Source organism: Pteropus medius, unplaced genomic scaffold (assembly GCF_902729225.1).
Source record: "Pteropus medius unplaced genomic scaffold, Ma_sr-lr_union100, whole genome shotgun sequence".
Taxonomy (NCBI): Eukaryota; Metazoa; Chordata; class Mammalia; order Chiroptera; family Pteropodidae; genus Pteropus; species Pteropus medius.
Genome location: NW_024346065.1, coordinates 1,763,529 through 1,790,701, shown reverse-complemented (window position 1 = coordinate 1,790,701; position 27,173 = coordinate 1,763,529). Strand labels below are relative to the sequence as shown.

The window sequence follows — 27,173 nt, the reverse complement described above, 5'->3', positions numbered from 1 at the left end:
TTTATAAATGTAATACAGAACATTTAAGCATATAAGCAAACAACCACAAGATAGTATGTAATGACACAATTTAGCATAAAGTACCATAAATTCAAAATATAAGCAGTAAACTTCTAGGTGAGGGTATGAGGTAAGTCTTTACAAAAGAGGCAGTATTTGAGTGATTTTATAAAGGAAAATATTTCAATAGTTAGGAAAGAATGAGGGGAAGGGCAAGAAAAAGAGGACAGAATTCAGGTGGAGGGGAGAAACAAGATAAATGTACAGAAACAAAAAGCACCGAGTGCATTTTGGGTATATTAAGTCTTTCATTTAGTGAGAGCGCATTGTATTGAGAAGAGTAATGTGAGATAAGAAGTGCCAGTGGAAAGATGTTGCAGTCTGATAGATTAATAGAATCCAAATCTGTACCAGGAACATGTGTAACATTTGGTAATTTGTTAGAAATGTAAAACCTCCCACACTGCCCCTCTCTTCTCTTTAGCATTACTGATCTACTGAATCAGAAACTATGGGGGCCAGATCCAGCACTAAGTATCTTACCATGCTCTCCGGGTGATTCTAGTTCATGGTAAAGCTTGAGAACTATTATGATACACTGTACTTGAATTTTGATACTATTATTTCCTATCAGTAAAATCTTGGCTTACTTAGTTACTGAACCTCTTTGATTCTTAGTTTGCAAAACCTAAGTTGTAAGAATTAATATAATCCTTGAAAAACACTATATAGTTAGTTTAGTGCTTAGTACATAATAGATATTCGATAAATATCTGGCCCTTTTTCCCTTAAAAAGTACAAGGAGATTAGACACTGGAGATCATGGAGTCATTATAAAGAGCTAGCATGTATTCTTAAGACATTGGGGACCACTGATAGATTCTGTTCAATATTATTAAGTATTATTTCAGGAATAATAGTTTAAAATAAACTGAAAGGTGATACAAGCTATAAAGAAAAGAAAGTCTGATAATATAAAACATTAGATAGAAGTTGAATTTCTGGTTCATGTTCTGTGATGTATGTTTCAATACGTCACACAGCGTTTTGTTTTTTCTAGTGATATCCTACTTCCTTTTCTACTCTTTTTTCTCTTTTCTGTTTTTGGGGAGAGGAGGCAGAAAAGTAACTTTTTCTTTTGCTATCAATGATATGGCAATGAGACTGAGATGATCTGTAAATAACATTTAACATCTACCTAACGCTTGTTATAGCTCATATATTTTAGTGATATTTTTATATTACACTTATGACAATCCCATGAGGTAAATACTGCATATTATCGTCTAGATTTTCATATGTAAATATAAATTACTATTACCTTTGACAAATATTACCTGTCGTTTAGTTCTAATTTTGGTATTCCTACATCTGATAAAGAAGATAAAATTATTATTTTTGTTAGCACTATAGTTAGAATAGCAACATATTATTCAATAAAAGGTTAAGATAAATTTGCTTGAATTTATACTTCTAAAATAAACCTCTGAAATTAAGAAGGAAATAAAAATAAGGATTTTAATTTCCTTAGAAAGAAGGTTCTAATTTTTTCTTCTTCAAACATATCAAATTAGAAGAGGTATAAACAGCCTAATACATTCAATATTAAATGGTAATATAAAAGTGTTTTTTCTTAATAAAGAATATATTTAAAAATCAGGTCAACTCAGCCAGTGCACAACCTGAATAATGAATTGAATTGACATTAATTTCACTATAAACTCATCTAACAGAGAGCTATTGGGGCAAAAAAAAAAAAAACATGCACAGAGAAACCTGAACCTACTTGCCAATTAATTGTGAGATAATTTAACTTATTTTTGTTATTTAAAAACAGCTTACAAAATATACAAAGTATGGTGAATTCATTCATTCATTCAGCACATATTTATTACTTACTATCAGGAAGGCAGTGTTAGATAGTGAGGTTGAAACAGTAAGTAACCAGTCTTGATCTAAGGGAGTTTACAGATTCACAGAAAAATATCAGTAAGTGTTAAGTTAGTTAAATAAGTGCTACAGGTACATTAAAAGCTGTGACAATGATAGAGAGAGCGTTTTAGTCTTAGGTGAGGAATGATAAGGATGGTTAGGGAAAGCTTCTAAAAGGAAGAAAATTCTAAGCTGCTTGCTATCTGAAGAAAAGGTATTATAGAAGTAGAGTGGAAGGACATTCCAGGAAGAGGAAATGGTATGTACAAAGGAATCAGAAAATGATGAACCTGATGTGTGTAGGAACAAAAATGAGGATGGCTGGGTGGAATGGAGTGAATGTTTTCGTCCTCCCAAAATTCGTATGTTGAAATCCTAATCCCCAAGGTGATGGTATTTGGAGGTGGGGCCTTTCGGAGATAATTGGGTTATGAGGGTAGAATCCTCATGAATAGGACTAGTGCCCTTACAAAAGGGACTCCCCATTCATCATCATATGAAGATACAAAAAGAAGTCAGCAGTCTACAACTGGGAAGAGGGTTCTAACCAGAATCTGACCATTCTGGCAGCTAACTCTTAGACTCCCAGCTTCCAGAACTACGAGAAATAAAGCTCTGTTGTTTATAAGCTACCCAATCTATGGTACTTCATTAAAGCAGCCCAAATTAAGACAGTGAGAGATGCTGCTAAAAAGATGGATAGTAGTGACAACTTATACAGGGCCTGTACAGTGATCTTAAAGAATTCAGTTTTTATCCATAGGAAAATGAGATTCCACTAAAGTTTTAAGCAGAGGAATAACATACTGATATTTGCATTTTCAAAAGATTTCTCTGGGCTGCAATGTGGAAAATTGATTGAGAGGTACAAGACAGGAGACAAAGAAACCAGCTAAGGGAATGCTGGAATAATATGAGAGGTGAATCAGAATGGTTGCAATGGGGATAAAAAAAAGGTGAAAGGGATTAAGAAGTACAAATTGCCAGTTATAAAATTAGTCATGAGGATGTAAAGTACAGCACAGAGAATAAAGTTAATAATACTGTAATAACTATATATGGTGCCAGATGGGTACTAGACTTATTGGAGTGATAACTTCATAAGGTCTATAAATGTCTAATCACTATGTTGTACACCTAAAACTAACATAATGTATGTCAACTGTAATTGAAAAACAAATTACAAAATAATAAAAAAAAATAGGTTATAGTTCTTTAAGTGTATTCTGACTTACAGAGAGTAAACTTTTTCATTCTAAAAAAACCTGATACCCATCAGCAGTCCACATTTTCTCTCAACGCCCACACCTAAGCAACCACTAATCTACTTTCTGTCTCTATAGATATTGTGGTCATTTCACATGAATAGGATCACAAAATTTGTAGCTTTTTATGACTGGCTTCTTTCACTTAGCATGTTTTCAAGGTTCACCTGTGTTGGAGTATGTATTTGTTTACTTAAAGAAAAACTTATGCAATATGTTTATATAAATATAGTTAGTTCTACTTGTTTCTAAAATTTATAAAAATGTAATGATACTTTATATATTTTTATATAACTTAGTTTTCTCACTCAACATTTAGTTTGTGAGATTCCTCCATGCTAAAGTTCATAGTATGGTTTATTTTCACTGCTGTACAATATTCTACTGCACAACTATACCACGATTTATTCATTCATTCTTCTGTTGATGGACATTTTGTTTCCATTTGTTGCTATTATAAAAAAATGCAGCTACTAACATTCCTTTACATTTCTCTTGGTACATATGTGTAAGGCTTTCTCTAGGGCAATGTTCTTCAACTTGCAGGTCAAAGTTAATTAACAGGTCAGTAAACTGACTTAAATAGTAATGAGTAGCATACAAAAGAAAAAATCAGAAAATATCAGAATGCCTTCCTTGTGGTTAGGATAAATACTATGTCCAAAAACTTTTGTACCTTCAATATACATATATGTACATATGTTTATATACACATATATGTGTCTATACATACCCACATACATAGAGACATACATATACATATGTGTGTGAGTCCTAGATTACAATGTGAAGTAGATTTCTAACTGTGGTTCATGGTCAAAAACAGTGAAAGCAATGGTTCTAGGGTATACTGCTAGATAGGGAGCTTATGAGTTATAGGAATAAGCAGATATGAAGCATTACTATATAAACAAATAATTTTTCATAGGGTCTGTACCAATTTACACTCCCACCAGGAGGATTCCCACCTAACCTGACAAGGCTTGATGTTGATAGTTTTTTTTTTAAATTTTATTTTTAAATGCTTTTGGATGAATAGTTGATAGATAAGTGATAAAGCCACTACAGTAAAATGTTAATGGTAGAATTTAGGTAGAATCAATAAGGGTAAAATTCTTTCAATTTGGTATATGTTTAAAGTTTTACTTTTTTTTCTTTTTTTAATCATAAAAAATTAGCCTGCTAGTTAAATACTTATGCTTTGAATATGGGAGTTAGTAGATAAAAAGAGATGCTGAATACATTGCAAGGTTCTTGATTCCCAGTTCAATGCCTTATTTATCACTAAAACATCCTCTATAGTTCACTGTACCTATTAAACATTTGATAAAGATTTGCTTAATGAATACATTTTAAGATGTTTGGAATTTAATTCTGCATTCATTTAATGATAACATCAGCTGCCAATAAGTATTAATAATGATAATAAAGGTATTATTCATTAAAGAATTAATATAGGCATTAGAAGTATAAAAATAACATAGATTAGTCTCTTTTTTTTTTTTCATAATAAAAGGCTGGAGTAGAACTGCATCAGCTTAAATTTTCTAAGAGTTTTTTTCAAAGTGATACCATACTGGAATATTCTTTCATTCTAACCACCATTCAACTGATATCATCCTATTAACAGTCAGAAAATACTACTTTCCCTAATTAGTGTCCACAGAGTTATTAGAAAAGAATTTCATATTTTACCTTGACCGGTTTGGACAAGAATATCATACTGATTTTTTCTCCAAATTTTCTATTCATTATATTTTTCCTTGTTTCTCACTCTTACAAATGTACTAGAACTCTATTTAAGCAACTTATTGTTCATCAAAGTATCTGGCTTATTATTTTTGTCTGTAATTTATGTGCCTCCATTTGTCTGTGCAGGGTGCCCAAGAATTGTAAACTTCTGGAGGTTAGGTTTAGACCCTTTTGTATAGCATCTAACACAATCTCATGACCATTTACACACAACAAATCCATGTTTGTAAAACAAGGAAAGTTCAAAAAATTGCACTCAAGTTATAATCTCTATATCATGAAATAAACAAACATGGAATAAACCTTGCAGTGGTTCTATTGTTAAAAATACATTTTGGGTTGATAGGACAGCAACTGACGTATGCGCCTTGATCTTTTATCTAATAAACTTGATGAACTCTTCCATTGGTTCTAAAAGACTACTAATAATTTTTAAGTTTTGTTTTGTCTTTTTCAATACTTATGCCATTTATTTCTTTTAGTGAGTACAATGTAGGTAGAAGTAGTTATAGTGGGACACTCTCTAATTCCTAACTTTAAAGAGAAGACTAATAACATCTAATTATTAACTATATTTGCTTGATCAGGTCAAGGAAGTTCCCTTCAAATCCTAGCTTGCCAAGAGCTGTTTATTCATAAATAGGTGTTGAATTTTATTAAATCCTTTTTCTGAATCAATTGAGAAGACCATATGGTTATTCTCCTTTAATTTGTTAATGTGGAGATGGATGTATCCTTGAAATAAACATATCTTGGTCTCGATGTATAGTTTTTTATACATTACTGGATTTCGTGTGCTAATATTTCATTTTGAAGTTTTATCATCCATGTTCACCACGACATTGGTATATACTTTTCCAGTTTTTCTACTATCCTTTTCTCGTTTGGTAAGAAGATTATCCTACTTTTATAACATGAACTATGAAATGTTAACGTTTCTATTATTCTCAGGAACATTTTATGTAAGATAGGAATTATTTGTTCCTTGAAAGTTGTATATAATATGCCTGTAAAATAAAATGAACTTACTGTTTTTTAAAAATAAAATTTATTTTTTAGAAGTTTTAGATTTATGGAAAAATTGAGAGGATAGTATAGAGTTCGCAGATACCCTGAACTGTTTCCCCTATGTTTAACATCTTACATTGGTATGGTACATTCTTTACAATTAATCAACTGATACTGATGCATTATTATAAACTAAATTTCACACTTTATTTATGTTTCCTAATGTCCTTTTTCTGTTTCAGGATCCCATCTAGATTACTATATTACATTTAGTTGCCATATCTCCTTACGCTCCTCTTGGCTGTGGCAATTTCTCAGACTTGCCTTGGTTTTAATGACTTTGACAGTTTTGAGAAGTAATGGTCAAGTACTTTGTAGTGTTCTCTATTAATAGAGCCTGTCCTATATTTTTCTCATAAGGTTAAAGTTATGAGATTTTGGGAGGAAGATTTACTATAAAGTTACAATAATCAAGACAGTTTGGTACTGGTGAAACAATAGAAAAATAAGTAAATGGAATAACATAGGGAGCCTGAAAATAGACCTACATATGGTCAACTGATCTTTGACAATGAAGCAAAGACAGTCTCTTCAACTAATGATATTGGAACAATTGGATATCCACATGCAAAAAAATGAATCTAGACACAGACTTCATATTCTTCCTAAAATTTAACTCACAATGGATCACAGAGCAAAATGTAAAACACAAAACTATAAAACTCCTAGGAGATAACATAAGATAAAATGTAGATGACTTGGGTGCAATTACTTTTTAGAAATAACACCAAAGGCATAATCCATGAAAAAAAAAAATCATTGATAAGACAGACTGTAATTAAGTTAAAAACATCTGCCCTGTAAAAGACAATGTCCAGAGAGTGAAAAACAAGGCAGACTGGGAGAAAATATTTGCAAAGGACATATCTGATAAAAGAAAGTTAATCCAATTACACAAAAAATTCTTAAAACGCTACAATAAGAAAACAAAGCCTGACTTCAAATTATTCTATAAAATGGTAAGAATCAAAAAGCATGGTATTGGCAGAAAAACAGACACACAGACCAATGGAACAGAACTGAGAGCCCAGAAATAAACCCAAATATATGTCGGCAAATAATTTTTGACAAGGAGACAAAAACATACAATGGAGAAAAGAAAGTCTCTTCAATAAATGGTGCTGGGAAAATTGGAAAGCCACATTGCAAAAGAATAAAACTAGATTGCTATGTGTCACCATACACCAAAATTAACTCAAAATGGATCAAAGACCTAAATATAAAACATGAAACAATAAACTACATAGAAGATTACATAGGTACTAAACTCATGGACCTTGGTTTTAGAAAGGATTTTATGGATTTGACCTCAAAGGCAAAGGAAATAAAAGTAAAAATAAATAAATGAGACTGTATCAAACTAAAGAACTTCTGCACAGCAAAAGAAACCATCAACAAAACAAAGAAGGAACTAACTGAGTTGGGAGAAGATATTTCAAAGAACACCCTTGATAAGGGGCTAATATCTAAAACATATAAAGAACCCATACAACTCAACAACAAACAAATCGTATTAAAAAATGGGCAGAAGACCCAAATACTTCTCTCAAGAAAACATACAAATGGATAACAGACATATGAAAAGATGCTAAACTTCACTAGCTATTAGGGAAACGCAAATCAAAACCACAATGAGATGCCACCTCACAACTGTAAGAATGGCTATTATCAACAAGTAATAACAATTGCCAGAAAGGTTGTGGGGGAAAATGAACCCTCATATACTGCTGATGGGAATGTAATTTGGTACATCCACTATGGAAAACAATATGGAGGTTCTTCAAAAAATTAAGAATAGAATTACCAATGACCCAGCAATTCCTCTCCTATCTACCTCCAACATTTGGAAACATTTATCCATAAAGTTATATGCACCCTGATGTTTGCTGCAGTATTATTCATGGTGGCCAAGACATAGAAACACTGAAATAGCCTTTGATAGATGACTGGATAAAGAAGACGTGGTACATATATGCAGACTATTACTTAGACATAAGAAGAGATGAAAAACTGCCACTGCGACAACATAGATGGATCTTGACATAATCATGTTAATTGAGATAAGTCAGACAGAAAGGGTTGAGAACCATGTGATTTCACTCATACGTGGGTAATAAAACTGAAAACAACAAATGAGCAAGACAAATGAATAAACAAGAACTCACACACACAGACAACAGTTTAGTGGTTACCAGAGGGAAAGAGGGAAGGGGGAAAGGTAGATGAGGGTAAAGGGAGTCAAATATATGGTGATGGGAAGATTTGACTTTGGGTAGGAAACACATGATGCAATATATAGATGATGTATTATTGAATTGTACACTTGAAACCTATATAATTTTATTAACCAATATTACCCCAATGAATTTAATAAAGAATGAAAATAAAAATCCTGATTAAAAAATAGGCTAAAGACCTGAACAGATAACCTCACCAAAGAAAATATACAGATGGAAAATTAAGTATAAGAAAAGATGCTCAACATCATATGTCAGCAGGGAAATGCAAATTAAAACAGTAATGAGATACCACCACACACCATTTAGAATGGCCAAAACTTGTAAGAATGACAACACCAAATGATGATCTATCTACACACTATAGAGCAAGAGGAACTCTCAATCGCTGTTGGTGGGAATGCAAAATGGTACAGCCACTTTGGAAGACAGTTGGCAGTTTCACAGAAAACTAAACACACTCTTACCATATATTCCAGCAACTATGCTCCTTAGTATTTACACAAAAGAGTTGAAAATTTCTATCTACACAAAAAACTATACATGAATATTTATAGCAGCTTTATTCTTAATTGCCCAAACTTGCAAGCAACCAACATGTCCTTCAGTAGGTAAATAATAAACGGTGGTACATCCAGATAATGGAATATTATTCAGTGCTAAAAAGAAATAAGCTATCAAGCCATGGGAAGACATGGAGGAACCTTAAATGAATAATACTAAGTAGAAGAAGTCAATCTGGAAAGGTACATGTTGTGTGATTCCAATTATATGACATTCTGGAAAAGGCAAAACTATGGATATAGTAAAAAGATCAGGGGTTGACAGTGAGGGAGGGATAAAGAGGCAGAGCACAAAAGATTTTAGGGTGGTGAAAATACCCTATGATACCATAAAGATGGACATACGTCATTATACATTTGCTGAAACACAAAGAATGTACATCATCAAGAGTAAATCATAACTGTAAACTATGGATTTGGGGTGATTATGATGTGTCAATGCAGGTTCATCAATTTTACATTCCAAATAGCAATGGACAGAGGGTCTAATTTCTCCACATATTCACCAATGTTTGTTATTTTCTGTGTTTTTGATAAGAGCCATCCTAATAGGTGTACAGTGGTATCTCATTATAGTTTTGATATGCATTTCTATAATGATTACTGATGTGGAGCATCTCTTCATGTGCTTATTCGACATCTGTATATCTTCTTTGAAGATATATCTATTCAAGTCCTCTGCCCATTTTTAAATTGGGTTGTTTTGTTTTTGAGTTGGACTTCTTTATATATTCTGGATATTAAACCCTTATCAGATATATGACTTGTAAATATTTTCTCCCATTCTGTGGTTGCCATTTTACTTTGTCCTTTGAAGCACAAAGTTTTTAACATTGATGAAGTCCAATTTATTTTTTCTTTTGTTGCCTGTAGTTTTGGTGTTATATTCAAGAAAACATTGCTAAATTTAATGGCATGAAGCTTTCCCCTGAAAAGAATCAAGGTCTTTGATTCTTTTAATTTTAGTATATGGTATTAGGTATGGGTCCAACTTCATTCTTTTGCATGTGAACAACTAATTTTGCTAACAGAATTTGTGGAAGACTGTTCTCATTAAATTGTCTTGGTACCTTTTTCAAAAATCATTTAACCCTATAAGTGAGGGTTTATTTCTGGCCTCTCTATTCTAGTCCATTGGTTTAAAATTCTGACTTAATACCACTGTTTTGATTATTGTAGCTTTGTAGTAAGTTTGATATCATGGAGTGTGAGTCCTCCAACTCTGTGGTTCTTCTTCAAGATTGTTTCAGCTATCTGGGGTCCCTTGAGATTCCATATGAATTTTAGAATGAGTTTTTCTAATTCGGAAAAAAAAAAAACATTAATGTATTTTGATAGGCTTGCATTAAATCTGCAGATTACTTTGGGTAGTATTGACATGTTAACGAAAGTAAGCCTTCCAATCCAGAAACATGGAGTGAATTTCCATTTACTTAGGTCTTTAATTTCTCTAATGTTTTATAGTTTTCAATGTCCAAGTTTTTTACCACCTTGATCAAGTTAATGACTAAGAATTTTATTCTTTCTGATGCTATTGCTAATGAAATTGTTTTCATAATTTCCTTTTTTCATTGTTCATTGAAATGTATTGAAACAACTAACTTTTGCATGTTGATTATGTATCTTCAGCTCTGCTGAACATATTTGTTATTTCTAATCAGTCGTTTTTTGTGGAATCTACAGAATTGTCTACATATAACATTATGTCAAACAAATTTACTTCTTCCTTCCCAATTTAGAAAACATTTATTGTTCTTGCCTAATACTCTGACTACACCTTCCAATAGCACGTTTAATAAAAGTGGGAAAAATGGGCATCCTGTTTCTATTTTAGAGGAAAAGCTTTAAGTCTTTCACCATTGAGTATGATATCATAAGCTGTGTTTTTTAATATAAGGCCTTTATTATGTTAAAGTAGTTTTCTTCTATTTGCAGTTTGTTGACTGTCATTAACATGAAAGCATGGTGAATGTGTCACATGCATTTTCTATATCAATTGAGATGCTTATATGTTTTTTATCTTTTATTCTGTTACTGTGGTATATTCTATCGGTTGCTTTTTGTATGATGAACTATCCTTGCATTCTAGGATAAATCCCACTTGGTTGTTGTGCATAATTCTTTTAACATGCTGCTGATTTTGGTTTGCCAGTATATTGAAGATTTTTGCATCAATGCTCATAAAGAATATTGGTCTGTAGTTTTCTTGTAGTTTTTTGTCTGTTTTGGTATCAGGGCAATGTTGGCCTCATGTAATTAGTTAGGAAGTGTTCCCTTCTCTTCAATTTTTTGGAATAGTTCAAGAAGGACTGGTGTCCATTTTTTTAATGTTTGGTAGAATTATTCAGTAAAGCCATCTGATACTGGCTTTTATTTTTTTTTTTTTTTTTTTTTTACTGATTCAATCTCCTTACCAGTTACACATAAATTTGGATTTTCTATTTCTTTGTGATTCAATCTGGTAGGCTCTGTGTTTATAGGAATTTGTCCATTTCATGTAGGTTACACAATTTATTGCCATACAATTGTTCATAGTACTCTTAGTCCTTTTTATTTCTGTAGAATTGGTAGTAATGTCCTTTCATTTCTGAGCTTAGTAGTTTGAATTGTCTCTTTTTTCTTAGTTAATATAGCAAAGGTTTGTTAATTTTATTGATCTTTTTGAAGAACCAATATTTAGTTTAGTTGATATTTCTGTATTGTTTTTCCACTTTTTAATTTATTTCTGTTTTAATCTTTCTCATACTCTTCCTTCTGCTAGCTCTGGGTTTTGTTTGTTCTTTAGTGCCTTAAGTTGTATTGTTAGGTGGTTGTTTTGAGATCTGCAAGCATTTACAGCTATAATGTTCCCTCTTAGCATTGCTTTCTCTGAATCACTTATGTTTTGGTAGGAATCATGGAGCCAGAAAACAGTGAAATAACATTTTTTTTTTTAATGTGCTGAAAGAATCAACTGTAAATCCAGGATTTCATATCTAGTGAAAATATCCTTTAGGAATGAAGGTAAGATAAAGGCATTTCCAGATGAAGGAAAAGCTATTAGAAGGTGTTTCTAGCAGATTTGCTCTTAGAAATGGAACTCTCAACAAAAAACGATAATGATCAACACTTAAATAAGACTTATTATAAATCAATTGTTGTTCTAAGCGCTTTACATGGACTAACTCCCATAGTCCAAGAAGGCTGGTATTATCAACATCTTCATTATACAGATGAGAAAACAAAAATAAAAAAGATGTGATGCAGCTACTAAGTAGTAGAGCTAGAACAGAACCCCAGCCATCTACCTTCAGAGATGATGCTCTTAACTATTACTTGGTCCTATCTTTCAACTTACTTGTATAAAATAAAAAAATAAAAACTCTGTAGGATGTTGAGTTAACCAAGTAGATGAAAACGATTTGAAACAGATTTAATTATTTTAAAATTATTTTTATTTAATTATACTCTCTAGAGACAAAAATAGAAATGCAAGGCATCAACACGATGCATTACTTTACCTCTATTAGAAGTAGGATGAAATATTGATTTATCAACAGTAACCTTAACAACAAACAGTATTTGAATACTTACTATGTGTTAGAAGTTGTTTTGGGAACTTAGAATGTAAAATGAATAAGATAAAATTCTTGTTCTTAAAGATTTTATACAAATTAGGTAATACAGACAAATAGGTAAATAATTACAATACAGCATGTGTTATAACAGAAGCACGTTCAAAGCTCAAAGTATATACAAGGAAAAAATGCTATATAGAAAAGAATCATCAATCTAATCACGGCTGTTTTAAAAACAGCAATTTAAAAAAAGACTTTAAAAAGCACAAAAAATGAACATTCATGGAATTATTCCCCAATTCCCTTTTCTATAACTCATATAGACAATTATTGCTGTTCCAAATCTGTGAATAAACTCTTGGTCAAGTCAGCAATGAATGGAAAGAAAAGTCAAAAGAGTCTGTTACCCTGCCGTGTATTATATTTTAATTTTCAAAGCCTTCTGCATAAAGATGATGCGCTTACTTCAAAGTACTTAGAATAAGCTCCTGCTGATGCTCTGTTATTATGTGGATTCAAAAGGTAGAGGAGAAATTAATCCAAAAAATCTTTCAATAAGATGAAAAGTGATATTCCTATACTGGATCAAGAAAGCTATCTTCTATTTAAAGAGTTACCTTAAAAGTTGCAAAGAACAAGTTCTTCAGGTAAACTGTGGGACCCTTAAGGTGAGGACCATGTCTTATTTTTCTAACCTTAGTGTCTCTGATGGTTAATATGGAGCCTGGTAAATAAAGTATTTTTATGTTTGCTGAATTAGAATTTTCATTATAAAAGAATTAACAGGAGATGAAGTTTAATTCTTTCTTGACTATATTTTTTGTATGCCAAAATTTCTTTTATATTCAAAGATCACTCTTAATTCCATAGAGAAAAAGAATCAAATGCGACCCCTAACCTCATATGTGTAGGTAATATAAGGGTTAAAAAAAATAAAAGAATCAATGTAAGTTCCTTAAAGATCAGCATAGACTTTTAAATTTAATATATCTATCATACTACTTTAATTCTATTTTTGCTGTTACTAAAATAAAATGTTATAATATAGGTACATGTGACAGCAAAGAGATTACCGTATCTAATGAATCACTCACATTTCCCTGAGCTATGCTTCAAGTGGCTGCCATTAATGGAATATAAACTTAGTGTAAGTAATAGAAAGGGCATTATGACTTATATTCCATGGACTAAGTGAATATATTTACTTTTATAATAATGTTTCATACAGGATCAATAAATGGCTATAAATAATAATTTTGAAACTCTTAAATTATCAAGCAGCTGTGTATTTTTAGGTTGCTCTGAGATCAACTGTCTAATAGTCATTAAATCAACAGATTCTCACTAAATTTGTCTTTAACTTAAATGATATATGTTGTCCGCATTAAAATAAATTTTAATCTAAGAGTTTCTAAAATAATAACAAATAACTAAACCATCAGATCGAGGATGGATTTCAACATTTATGTCAACAAAGGCATAGTTTTAAATATACTAATTTAATATAATAATAACAACATATTATTAATTGAGCTTTTTCTCATGACCACACATCAATATTCCTATTTATAAATTAGAATAAAATTTCCTAACTTTTGAGAACTTATTTTCGAAACTCTTTTTAGTTTTATTAACTTAGTATTTAATGACAATTAATAAATATTAATTAATGATTACAAATAATCACAAAAAAAGAACAATGTTACATCTTAATAAGCTGGACTCTCCTCTGGGTTAGGACTGACACCTTTTAGCAGTAATATAATATTTTCTAAAACTTTAAATATAATATGCAAAAATAAAAAAATAAAACAAAGAACTTGAAGGAATCTGTGGCCAAGATTTAACTAAACAGGAAACTAAGAATTTAATTTTGGGGAAGAAAGGGGACAAACTTAAGTGTTATGACTCAAGTTTCTTAGGTTTATGAGTCTATTGTAGTGACTAGTGGTATGGAATTAATTTTCTTGGCAACATGTTGGTGACTTTCTTACCTAGAGAGCATGCCCAGAGGTGTAACATTAAGTGATCCCATCAGCATTGCCAGGGCCATCCCTGGCGCTTCCCGTTCTATTACTTCTTTTGTGGCCTGTAATTAAAGATTAAATAGCAGACTGAGTGAAATTAGCCAAAAAGAAGGAAGGAAGAGTAGTAAAATTAATTTAAAAATAATGATAAATCATGCTTTCTATAAACCATACTTTGTACTTCCCCATTTTTAAGGTATCAAGATTGTTCTTTGGGACCACTGAATAAAAGCCGAGGACCAGGACATCCAGGGAACTTTTATATTAGTAAACCTTTCTTATTGTTCTTTACAACTCAGAAGTATTTGATAAAAGTCTCATCTCGCCTAATAACCTAAATTTTAAAATGAAATCTCAGATTGCTATAATAGCTCAATAGATTTTCATAGTGTATGAACTCTGGGTATTTTTCTTTGTCTATTACTTTTGAAATAATTAGTCCCTAAAAACCTGAGATCACTTGTATCTCTCCTAACTCTACAATTTTATGATACAATTAAAAGGAACTCAAGAAGTCACCAAGTTAACTTTTCCTGTGTATTGGGTAGAAGAAAAACTGTAGTACCATCTTCCATATCTTCAATATAAATTAATTATCTAATTGTTTTTTAGAAGAATTAATGAGGTGATAGCTTTAACTATACAATAGAAGTTTTAAGATAGGGCATTCTTAAGACAAGTATGGTTAAACCTGTAATAGCTAATGAAGGAGACAGGAAAATTTCATTTTCTAAAGGTCAATCAAAATAGGTACATATTTATCATTCTGTGATGGTAAAGTTATGTTTTAGGTTAAAAGTTGGGAGTGAAATATGTAATTTAATCTATTTCTAATCCTCTGTTTCTACACATATGGCAGATTACAATACTTAGGGGCACTACAGAAATAAAGCTTGCAAAAGAAAGTATTCCAGGAAATAAGAAAATTGCAAATGAAATAAAAAGTAAATTATGGAGTTATATAGAAAAAGATTGATATTTCAATATCTCATTAGCAGTAGAGATGTATTCCTAAATATGATTGTAGCTCTGGGCAAAATTTAGGTTGAGGACTGGGCAAAGCAGTTAAAATGCATCAAGTATGTGTTAGATGCTAGTAGGTGGTATAAATAAACTTTTACGATGTGTATAAATAAGTTAGTTAAGCCCTTATAACTACACAGAATAAAAGACTACTAGAATTGATGTAATCTACTGGTCCACTGAATCCCAGCATAATACAATACTTAATGACAGAAATTTTAAAGGAAAACTAACACTACCATAATGTTTTCCAATAAAACCTGTTATAAAAATAAAGGGCCAGCAGGCAAGACAAAAGGGAATTCTTAAATTCCTAAATTTGGGAGTTAATTACTTTCATTTAAATACATAGCTAAAAACTGTCAAGTTGGCATTATTTAGACACTATCCCTTGTTTTCCAAATTTAATCTATCTAGTATGATTTTGAGGTCTCTTGAGAAGAAACACTATTTCCATGTTCTAATGATGTACTCCAAAGTATAGTAGCATACTTTATTTATGGATAGGGGAAGAAAATATCAACAGAGAGCTAAGAGGAAGTCTTTTACTTAAACAGATACTTTAAAGCACAACATTTATCCATCTATACATTATTTATAAGCACCTACTATATACAAGGTAGTATTCTAGGCATTGATTGCATTAGTAAAAACAAACATAAGAGTGTGTAAACTCGCTGTCATCTAGTATGTGAAAAACTCAATTGACATATTACATTTGAGAATTACCTAAAAGAGATATAATTCATTAATTTTTCTAGATCCTCTAAAATATACAATTGGGTTTGGCCAGATCACAGTGGAATGCCTCCTTTCACTTTTCAAAGCAGTTCTTTTACTGGATGTGCTTCTGTGGCATGCAATTGGATCCAATGAATGGCTCAGTGAAATTCATATTTATATTAAAGTGTTTGAGGTCATTGTTTATCACATTGCACTGTAGTCCTCTTTAGGAAAACTCATAGGAAAAATTTCCTCTTAAATGTCATAACTAGGAATAGGTAATTTTCTGTGCTATCAGTTTATTTTTAAATTATGATGCCTGTAAATCAAGTTACCCTTGAAAACAAATTTGTAGATATCTTTTTAGTAGGCTTACTGAACACAATCTAATTTCACCTTATTTTTTCTTGCCCAATTTTTCCACATTTATCTTATTAAAAGTTTAGTTGTGCTTTATGTATTTGAGTAAATAATACTAAATACTTTTTATAGTATTAATAAATATATGGATGATGGATGATGGATAGATGGATAGATGGATTCTTTATACAGAGGTCTTCATTTTTTTCCAAATATAATTTAGAGAAGACAGGTAATTCTTTCTGAAGACTTTCCAGAGAATTTGGGCATATAGATGTAAGTCTTGTATATTTTAAAACAGAAAAGGAAAATATATATTGTGGTGATGTCACAAAAAGGCATTGGTGCTGACAGTGGTGAGTAAGGGGGAGACTGTAAGACTCTCTAGGACTAGACACAAACCAAACTTTTCAATAAGATATCCCTAAATAATGCACAAATATGGTCTTTCTTACATTTATATCAAATATATCTTTTCCATAAAACATCAGAACCTTCTATTTTCTTTTCCTCTTAAGGTGTTTGGTATAGCAGAAAGATCACCATCTGTGAAGTCAGATCCAGTTAAGGTCCAGGAGAGTAAAAGCTGGATCTGATGTAATACCTACACAATACCCAACACGAAGTATATGTATTCAATAAATTTTTGTTGAATAAAAAAAAAGAATAAATAAATGAACCAATATAGGTTGAAACCTGACTTTATTACCTAGTTGTTCTGTGCATTAGAACAAAATGCTTAATCTCTCTGAGCTTCAGTGTACATATGAATAAAATGGAGATAAAATGAAACAAATCTACATATTATGAGAGCTAAATAATATAAGCAAATCACCTAGCATAGGGTATGTTTTCAATACATGTCAATTCTCTTTATGCTTTTACTTTCCAACTCTCTTTACCTCCTTGCAGTTTTGCTCATACTGGTTAGAGAACAGGAATAATACAAAAATTCAGAAACCTAATCTAGAAACAACCTAGTGATTGAGAACTAAAGACAAAAGGAAAGAGAATGGAGAGCAAGAACTTAAATGTTAGAACATTGGCAAGTGCAGGGCAGGAAGCAGAATACTGAAATAGTGGGATCTAAAGCAAACAAGCAGTCAAATGAAGTAAGAATTGGAAGATGGACAGAGGGCAAGAATTGGGTGAAAATATCTATAAACTGTAAATGGGGAGGCACAGCTAGAAGGCAAATAACAAGAGAGTTAAATTTAATGTAGAGCAAAATAAGAAATTATTAAAAAATCCAAACAGAAGAATAGTTTTAATGAATGTAGCTTTATCCTTTCAATTATATATACTAGCATGATATAGATAAATGAAGGTTATCCGTACCTGTTAACGAGTAGATAACTAGTATTCATTATCAGACTATTCATAATCAATGGCAAAAGGATGCCATCAAACATTGGAAACCATTTTTTTCTTAATTAGCTTGACTTTCTGTTTCCCACTTTCTTATACATTATTAATTTGATTATCAAATTCCTTTTTTCCTTGAGCAATAGTAGAAATTTTTAGACCTACTTCAGATATAACCCTTTCTGAACTAGTAGAGTCCAAAAATAATGAGTTTTAATTGTACTTAGCTATTCTCTTTAAATATGGCATTTTATCTTTACCTTCTAAATACTTTCTAAACTATGAAAGTTGCAACCTATGGAAAATCACTTATTATAATCTTTTCCTTTTACCCTTGATGCTTTGAAGATAACATCGAAGTCAAAAAGATGCCTCAAAGACTGCTCAAGTTGCAAAAAAAGGGTGTCATAAACAATGATTCTGTAGCCCAGGGAACTTGTCAATGAAATTCAGGTCCCTTTTTAACTTCACAGGAAAAATGACCTTAAAAAAATGTTATTGCTAACAGGCAATGATGTTTAAATATGTACAGGATATGCAATGGCTACATGTAAATATGAAGAAATTCCTTATATACATGGTTACTGTGAAAAATCATTTAGTATAGTGCTTTTAATTTTTTATAGACATTTGTTAACAGAGTATAATTAGTATTAACATTTACATGCTTGTTACTTGACTATGTAGATTTAATAAAATTTCCTCCTAACAATTACTGCAGTGCCCTCTGCTGATTAAATAATCTTAAGTATCAAAGACTACCTATGAAACACTATCTAAGGGATACTAACAATGTCTTTAAACCATCAATGTGGAATAAGGTTAGAGCAGTGGTTCTCAAACTTTAGATGAATCAGAATCTCCTATTCGCCTTGTTAAACACCAGTTGCAGGGCCCCACCGAGAGACTTTGATTCAGAATGTCTGACCGGGACCTAAAAATTTGCATTTCTAACAAGTTGCCAGGTTCTACTTGCGATGCTGCACAGAGTCCACATTTTGAAAAACACACTGCAGATGGACGTAATGAGGCAGATTAATAATGTGTACTACTTGATTTAATCTTCATTACCACCTTATATTCAGCTTTGTAAAGGAGACTGAAATAAATGTGAAGATCCTTCATAAGGGCAAAATGTAGACCTAGTCTACATTTTGGATTGATACTGAGAGATACATTAGGTAAAAATAGGCTGTTCGATGCCAGCCAATTAAATTTTCCTGATTCTATCCATTAAAGGACAAACACATTAATTTTATTTTACACTTAAAAAAAGGGTAATAATAAACCAACAATTCAGAGCCTGCCCTTGTAAGTATCCTACAGTACAAAGAAGCTATCTTTATTATATTTTTCTCTGGACTACACAGACATAATGTCTAAAATTTACATATATGACTAATGCCTAGGGATGTTCAAGGAGCACTAGATATAAATCTACTGCTTTCTCCTCTCATTTAAGAAAAAAGCAGAATGACAGTAAGAGTTACATTATTATAAGAGCAACCTTAAATTTATTCTAATTAAAAACATTCATTTGCAGATTTTGTTAATTTTGTATTATCTACAAACACCTTTCAACCAATCATAACACATTAGTGTATATAACAGTGTGACTAAGTGGTTAAAGACTACTGCTACAAGAAGGAGAAGCATGTTCCTCAAAAACTGATATGTAGAGATGGGAAAATGTCTTTTTTCTCAAACCTGAAGGAAGATGAAGTTGAAAGATAATCCAATTTGAAATTGTATTGAAAAGCTGATGTCTAGTTAGTGAACTGGAGAATGTATACTCTAGTCTCTTTACAAGTTACTCTGGACCTTTGTTTAATGTGGTTAGTAGTACATAAGTAGAAATATAACAGCTGCCTAAAAAAAACTATACATTAGATTTTTACTTTATGAATGATCACACAAAATTACTTGATTTACTTAAAGCAGTGCAAGTTTTAAATTTTCATATAACAACATAACTTCAGGTTGTGCTTAAATATCCTAATTGAGAATAAAAGAAACAAACTCCTACTTTAGGCTTGTAAGTACTATCTGCAAATGGCTCACTGCCAACTGATTTTGCTAAGTCTAAAACTTTGCTCCTTTGCCTGAGATGAATAATTCTCACCGGTGACATCCACATTAGAAACATGTAATTATCATGTGTGAAGTTCTCTTTCTGCAAAACTCATTTCTCACCAAAACAGAACATGTGACAAAGTGAGAGAAACAAGAAAAAGGTGAGGTAAAAGATGTGGAATGAGTAGACTAAATGCTGAGAAGAGAGAAAGAAACAAAACAGCTTCTTTCATTTTAATTATTATTATAAGGTATCGTATTTTGTCATCTCATAACCACCCTCAGTTTTAAAATTAGGGGCCAACTGGGAAAGAGGTAAATAAATACTGTACTTCCTAAAAACAAAGAAATCCAATCCATCTATGGTCTTGAGATAAGCTTAACTAAGTAGAAGTTCCTAGTAAAGATGGGAGAAAAATGTATGTACATAAGTGTTTGGAGGCTATGGCACGTTGTCGCTTGAATTAAATAACTTGCTCTCTATAGTTTTGCTTGTCTAAAGATTGATTTTAAAGCTACTAGCCTCTCACTTTGTGATCAGGCTCTTTATTCATGATCTATAATCTATCGGTCCTTCATTATTCACATATTAAACAAAAATCAGCTTTTGTTTTTATGCCCCAGAAATTTATCTCTGTTTTCCATTTGTAAAAAGGGGTAATGATATGTGTTACCATGCTTATAAAACTAAAGAGTTAACTAAAGGATGTCCCATATAAAGCATTTTTAGTTAAGTACAAGGATGACACAATATTTATAATGCTAGTATTATAACATTATGCACCACATAAATTTATAATACTCTGAAAGAGCTCTTATTTCTCTTATTCACTGCATTGGAAAGCTAAATATGAAGACTATTATTTAGCCTATTATTGAATAATAGAAGAAATAGTCACATCAGTAGTTATGCTTTTCTTACAAAACACCTATATTCTCTATTTAAATAGTTAACATATTCCTATATTACATAATACAGAGGACATATATCATTACTTCTTTTTTTGTAAGTGAAGAAATAGACACAATAATAAATTCTATGACTAATCCAAAGTCATAGAGTAAATCAACAGAAAACTCCAAAAAATAACTCAGGACTGTAGATTCCAATTCTGAGTCTAATCCATAAATTTACTATTATATGTTTTCAGTTTATAAGGCACTATACCCTATTCAGACATAGGAAGGATCTCTGTACTCTGTTTAAATAAGATAGAACATATAAAATGCTCAGTATCAATCCTAACACATGGCAAGTGCTTAACAAATGATGGCTACTACGATTTGTACTAAAGCACAAATCTAAAGTTACCTATATCGTAGAAGTTGTTACAGATTATAGTCAAAGCAATAACGAAAACTGAATAGTTTCTATTGGAAGCAATGTAGAAGCTGAGTATGTCTGTTTTGAATGTGTATAAATTACCAGAAGATGTCTGAAGAATGTAACATGCCAGCAACAATCTTGAAAACTTAATAAAAACTTATCAACAGCACCTCCTGAAGTTACAATTTCACCTAAGTCCAACAGAAAACAACAATGTAATTATGTACCTAAGCAAAGATGAAAATGTATAATCAAGTGTCCATAAATACTTGTAGTATATAAATTGTTCCAATTGGTAACACAAATAAGTTTATATCGATTTTTTAAATTTCCATAATAATCATTCACTAAAAACTCGGCCTTTTCTCTCATTGGGACTGAAATAAGACTCAGGAAGGTATAAAATTGGAGAACATAAAGAAGTAATGATCCATTCAAATCAAGTTAATGCTCTGCTGCTTATGCTAAATAGAGGGGTCTTATCATTTTAAATCAACCATTATTATATTTCATAGTAGAAAAATCTACTTTGTAAGAGTCTCTACAAATATAAGAATGGATTAAAAAATTCAGTGAGCTATAATCCAGAAGAAATATAAGACATTATTTATTAAGTAAAATTGACATAAGTTGGATCAAAGAAAATCTTTACCTTTATTATATTAGAAATCTCTTAACAAGGAACTTAAAAATAATCAAAGGCCTAATTTTTAAAAACTGTTCTAAAAAGAGGTGCAGTTATCTTTTGCCACTGAAAAAGGTAAAACTGCAGGAATGCAAAAAAAGATTATAAAATTAAAGAATTACACTTCTTATATATATTCTGATTTGAAAGCTAAAGAATTATTCTATAAGTACAAGAGTCTTCCAAGGAATCATTACACACACGCGCGCGCGCGCACACACACACACTTCTTATGATATGGAATTTGGGGTTTATATCTCAGAATCAAGATCCATAATTTAAGATCTAAAGATCCTAGACTGTTTCAGAACACCTAGATTAGACTATGGTGCTTAGAATAAGGTAGTTTACTATCCAAATAAAGCCTATGTCACCTTCAAGTTTGAGATTTAAAAGAAGCCAAATTAGAGTTCGTCCTTTAACAACAACAAAAAGCTGCACTTATAAAAATAAGGATAATATATATCTGTGTATGTGCACACATGCACACATGTCCTAGGACTGGGATTGAGTTCTTCAGGCTAGGGTTATAGGCAACTGAAGAGTTGACTTTATTAGGGTAGTTGGTGCGGGTTAGGAGGAAGTTGGTTGATTCTACTGGCAGTAAACAAACACCATCACCTAGTCAGAATGGGTGGAAGTGAATATCCCTACTAACACATACACACACAAATATACACTTGTATGCCTGGGGCTGTTCATTTATAACACTCTCTCTTTCAATACTATATTCATGTTTATTTTAGCTCAATGATATTCTCTAGATATCGTATCCTTAAGTGTGGCTCAGGATATGCAGGAGCCAAACCAAATTCACAAGAATCAACAAACAAAGGCTATTTAAAAATTCAGGTTTATAAAACAAACCTGAAAGATCTGATAACCAGGCAATATTATTCTATATTAAGATAATTTTGAACAGTGTTAACTCAGGTTCTATCTGCACATAATAAAAATTAAGTATCCAAGAGCAGAGGGTGCCCAAAATAGGAATATTAAGTGGGGCGGGTGGAAATTGAGATTTTTTCAACACTGTAATAGGAAGGACAGACTTCTATACCTAGCCAAGTTTGCCTCTAGGGAAAGAACAGAAAACCAAGAAATAGATGGGGATGTGGAGAGTAGCAACACTAGGTTCTGTCATGTCCTGATTTTCAGAGTTGCTTTTCTTCTTCCTCTTCTTTTTATCAATGCAAGTTGTTCAGAAGTTATCAGACTTTTTGTAATTTTCTTTGCATAATTTTCAGATACCACAGCTTCTGCAAATTCTCTATTTTTTATTACAAAATAATAGGTCTATATAAGGAATATTTTCCTTAATCTTCCTGACCTTCTCTGATCATCAGCAGCAAAGACAAGAAAACATCAAAGAGAAATAATAATTGTTTCAGAAGGAAGGAATCAGAAAAAAATAAAATTATGACACAGTATTCATTTCTAGCATCTCAAAATAAATCTGGCCTAAATCAGTCAGGAAAAATGTAGGTCTAGTCTTAATGTTATTTATAAAAATGTCCTCGTGTTGTTTGGAGAGGTATATCAGAAAGCTAAATAAATAATAATTAACAGAAATCCAAAACATTAGTCTGTTAAAAGCAGTAAAGAGTATTTAAAGCAAAGGACAAGTAATATGGCTCATTATCAAAATTGAAAATTTTGAATAATTATAATTGAAAATTGAATAATTATAATTATTCAGGTGCTATCTCAGAGAAATACGAGACACTATAATGTTTAAAGCTAGTATGATATATTCTGGGCAGAAATTTTTAAAGATAAAAGGGTACTGCTTTAGGTTAAACTATAGATAATATGACAAGAGGCTAAAAAATGAGTGAGTTTTCAATCCTGGCATATTAAGATCATTCTATGGATTGCACTCAAGATTTTCTTGTTATTAAACAGAAAAAAGAACTGAAGACTAATAAGGGAGTGATAGAGATATTACCTTTTTATTTTTTCCTAGGTGAGGCAACCCTTGATTGAACTCATAGATTGCAAGGACTTTGTCAGCTTACAATCCCTTATTTTTTATTTATTTTTTTATGCCTACAGCTCCTGGTCTTCCTAGGTGGTCTCTCATCCAAGTACTAACCAGACCTGACCCTGCTTAGCTTCCAAGATCAGACGGGATTGGGATTGTTCAGGGCAGTATGGCCGTAGACTAGGTTAGCTTTCAAAAAACAAACAAACAAACAAACAAAAAACCCCCACCACATTATACAACTCTATTTTCAATTTAGTATTCCTCAAAATAAAAGTATATTATTAATAAATAAGTTAAAAAAATGATGTTACCCTTATTATTTTCCTTTATCCCAGATCTTATCCTTTAAAATATCTACATCTTTTTCTGAATTAAAAATGTTTTTCAGAATGAATACGAGTGAAGCAAAATCTTTAAAAATTACTCATTATTGTTAAGAAAACAAGTTAAATCTGAATGTAATTTCTATTTTAGTGCTTATCTCCTGAGAACTTTGAATTTTCATAGCTGTGGTGTTAAAATAACTTTAGCAAGATATCAGGAGATGGGTGGAAAAACAGGTTACTAAAATTTATCCTAAGTGTAGCTCTTTAAAGAGATTCCTTTAAACAAAAAAAAATCAATGTGAACACTGAGCAATAGGAATGAAGCTAACTGCTTTCAAGTTTGAAGGCACACATCAGTATAAGGACAAAGTCCTAGTTCAAATGACTTAATTATGGATTTAATTATGGATTTAGTCAAATCCATAATTAAAACTACTGAATATGACTAAACTTTCTGACACCAAGAATTCAAGTGAGTTTTAGTTGAAAGGGAGAATAAATTAAATCCCCAAATATATTCAATATTAGTATATAGTTTTACTTTTAGTGGTGGGGGGATTACATTACATGTTGTAATTATATTCAAGAACAACCTCCTAACCATTAGTTATATATTTATCTCTAGCCATTCTCTACTATTCTACTATAAAATGAATAATCTTGGTTTTAGGTAATGTTGTTTATTAATAGCTACCAATGAAATCACTAATCTGTCATGGAGGCTCCAGGTTTTAAAATTAAAGACATTCCTACTGGCATTTAAACTATTACCAGAATCCTTCAGCTGTGATGAGGCATTAATATAGAAGACATTCTTATTCTTGAATCAGTGATGCTTAGAAGAGGTGAAAGGATTTCCTTACATACAATTACTCTGACTTTGAACATTTTTCCTGAAGAATTAGAAGAAGATAACAAAATTTTGTGGATAATGTTAGAAATGCATTTTTTGTTAAATATCATTTCCCCTCTCTTAGAATGTAAGCTACTTGAGAACAAAGCCTTATCTTTGTTTCACATACTCTTAACAAACTATGTGGCACAGAGCAAGCCTTTTTAACAGGTTCTGACAGAATTATTAGATATAATGAATTAACTTCTCTCCTATGCATATCGAATAGTATAAGTTTATGTACCATCTTGGGAGAATTGAGAAGATAGTCACTCAAAATAATTTTCTAAGTCTGACAGTAAGATGAGAAATCTCAGCTGAGAAAAGATGCATAGATTATATAAAATCACCAAAAAATTGAGTTAGTAAGTGAAAATATTATCAACTAATGGACTGAAAGTCTTCTTTCCTAAATCTGTTATTTAAACTCACTGAAGACAAAGACCAATTCCAACTTTTGTAACTCCTCTAAGGTATAGGATACTATGTTACACAGTTCAATGAAATAAATATTGTGTTTTACAAGTGGATTAAAACACACATGTATGCATACATTGTCTAAACTATGTCCCCAATCTACTGACTCAATCTCTGGAGGTTGGGAGCAGGAATATTTTAAGAAAAATCTGTGTAGATAGAATTTTGAGTATCTAGGACTGAGGACCACTGAATTGAAATGAATTCCTATTCCCATTGCTGGTTCCTCTAAATACAACCTGGCTGCCTCATTTCAATCCCATTATCTTCATTAAACCTTGTCTTTCAAATGCCTCTTTCTTCTCTTCTTTAAAAGTCAGCATTATTCCTTTCAAAGACATGTCATCATTATATCCTGAAGTTGGTATATTTTTTAAAATCAACCTTCTTCAGAATCATTTTTGCTGTCCTTTGACCATCTCATATCTGTGTTATTTTACTTCATTCTCCCTTTCATTCTTAGAATAATTTCACTTATATGATGTACTAATAATAGGTAAATTCAGAAAGTAAAATAGAGGTTACCAGGGACTGGGGGAGGAAGGAAGAGGGAAATTAATGTTTAACAGGTACAGAGTTCCTGTTGAAATGATTTTAAAAAAGTTCTGGAATCAGATATTGGTGATGGCTACACAAAACTGAAAGTAATAATGCCACTGAATTGTACACTTACTAGTCAAAATGGTAAATTTTATGTTATGTGTATTTTATGATAATTTTTAAAAAGTTACTGAAATGATTTTCTTGACTTTCCTAAAGTAGCCTTTTTCTTTATACTAATTTATCTCTATTAGATGAAAATAAAATTTAAAAACACTGTCCATATCTTTTTTAATATTCCTTAAATTTATGACTTTCATTTTAACGTTTTCCTTTTCTTTTTCTCTATAATTTTTAGTAAAAATAAGATAAAATTTCATGTGGATACTCAGCATTTTCCATACTTCAAGCACGATATTGTAGATACACACACACTTAGATACTTCAAATCTACACATACATACATGTGTATATACACATACACACCCACTTTAAGAGTCCTTGGACTCTTGAAATCGTTTGCAAATTTCACCAAAATTCTCAACTTGTTTGCTCTTGCCTTTCATTTAAATATCAGTGAGTAAGACAACAAGCTTTATAGTGCAAATAACTTTTTATTCCAAGTTCTTTTTAGATGCCAAATACTCAGCAAATAATGAAAAAAAATGTCAATTTTAAAAGTTTACCCACACACAAGAAAAAATAGCCTAAAAGGAGGGAAGGATAAATACATCAAAAGGATCTCTAAAGAACTGGTATTACATAAGTTATAGGGCAGCTGAGAAATTATATTTTCAAAGGAAAAAACAGAGCAGAGTGGAAAGCTACAACTAAATTTATTATTTTTAGAGATGATACTTTTAAGTTTTAAATAAAATTAATAGGAGTAATTTGTCCTCATGAAGCCCTGGAAAAATCAGGGGAAATAAATTAGGAAATAAATTTAGTATATGGATAATTATTGAAAGATCCCATACACAAGGAACAAAAGTGC

General features: G+C 31.4%; 1 protein-coding gene and 1 pseudogene across 9 annotated transcripts in view; both read right to left on the bottom strand.

Annotated features, from left to right (window-relative positions):
* GPHN (gephyrin) overlaps positions 1 to 27,173 on the bottom strand; it is a 390,537-nt gene that overhangs the window by 206,678 nt on the left and 156,686 nt on the right. For all 9 annotated transcript variants that reach the window (XM_039875261.1, XM_039875256.1, XM_039875259.1 and 6 more), the window contains exon 5: positions 14,369 to 14,463. In XM_039875261.1, the coding sequence (XP_039731195.1) occupies positions 14,369 to 14,463 (95 nt within the window). The remainder of the gene's footprint in view (positions 1 to 14,368; positions 14,464 to 27,173) is intronic.
* On the bottom strand, positions 24,004 to 24,122 carry LOC120612833 (uncharacterized; annotated as a pseudogene).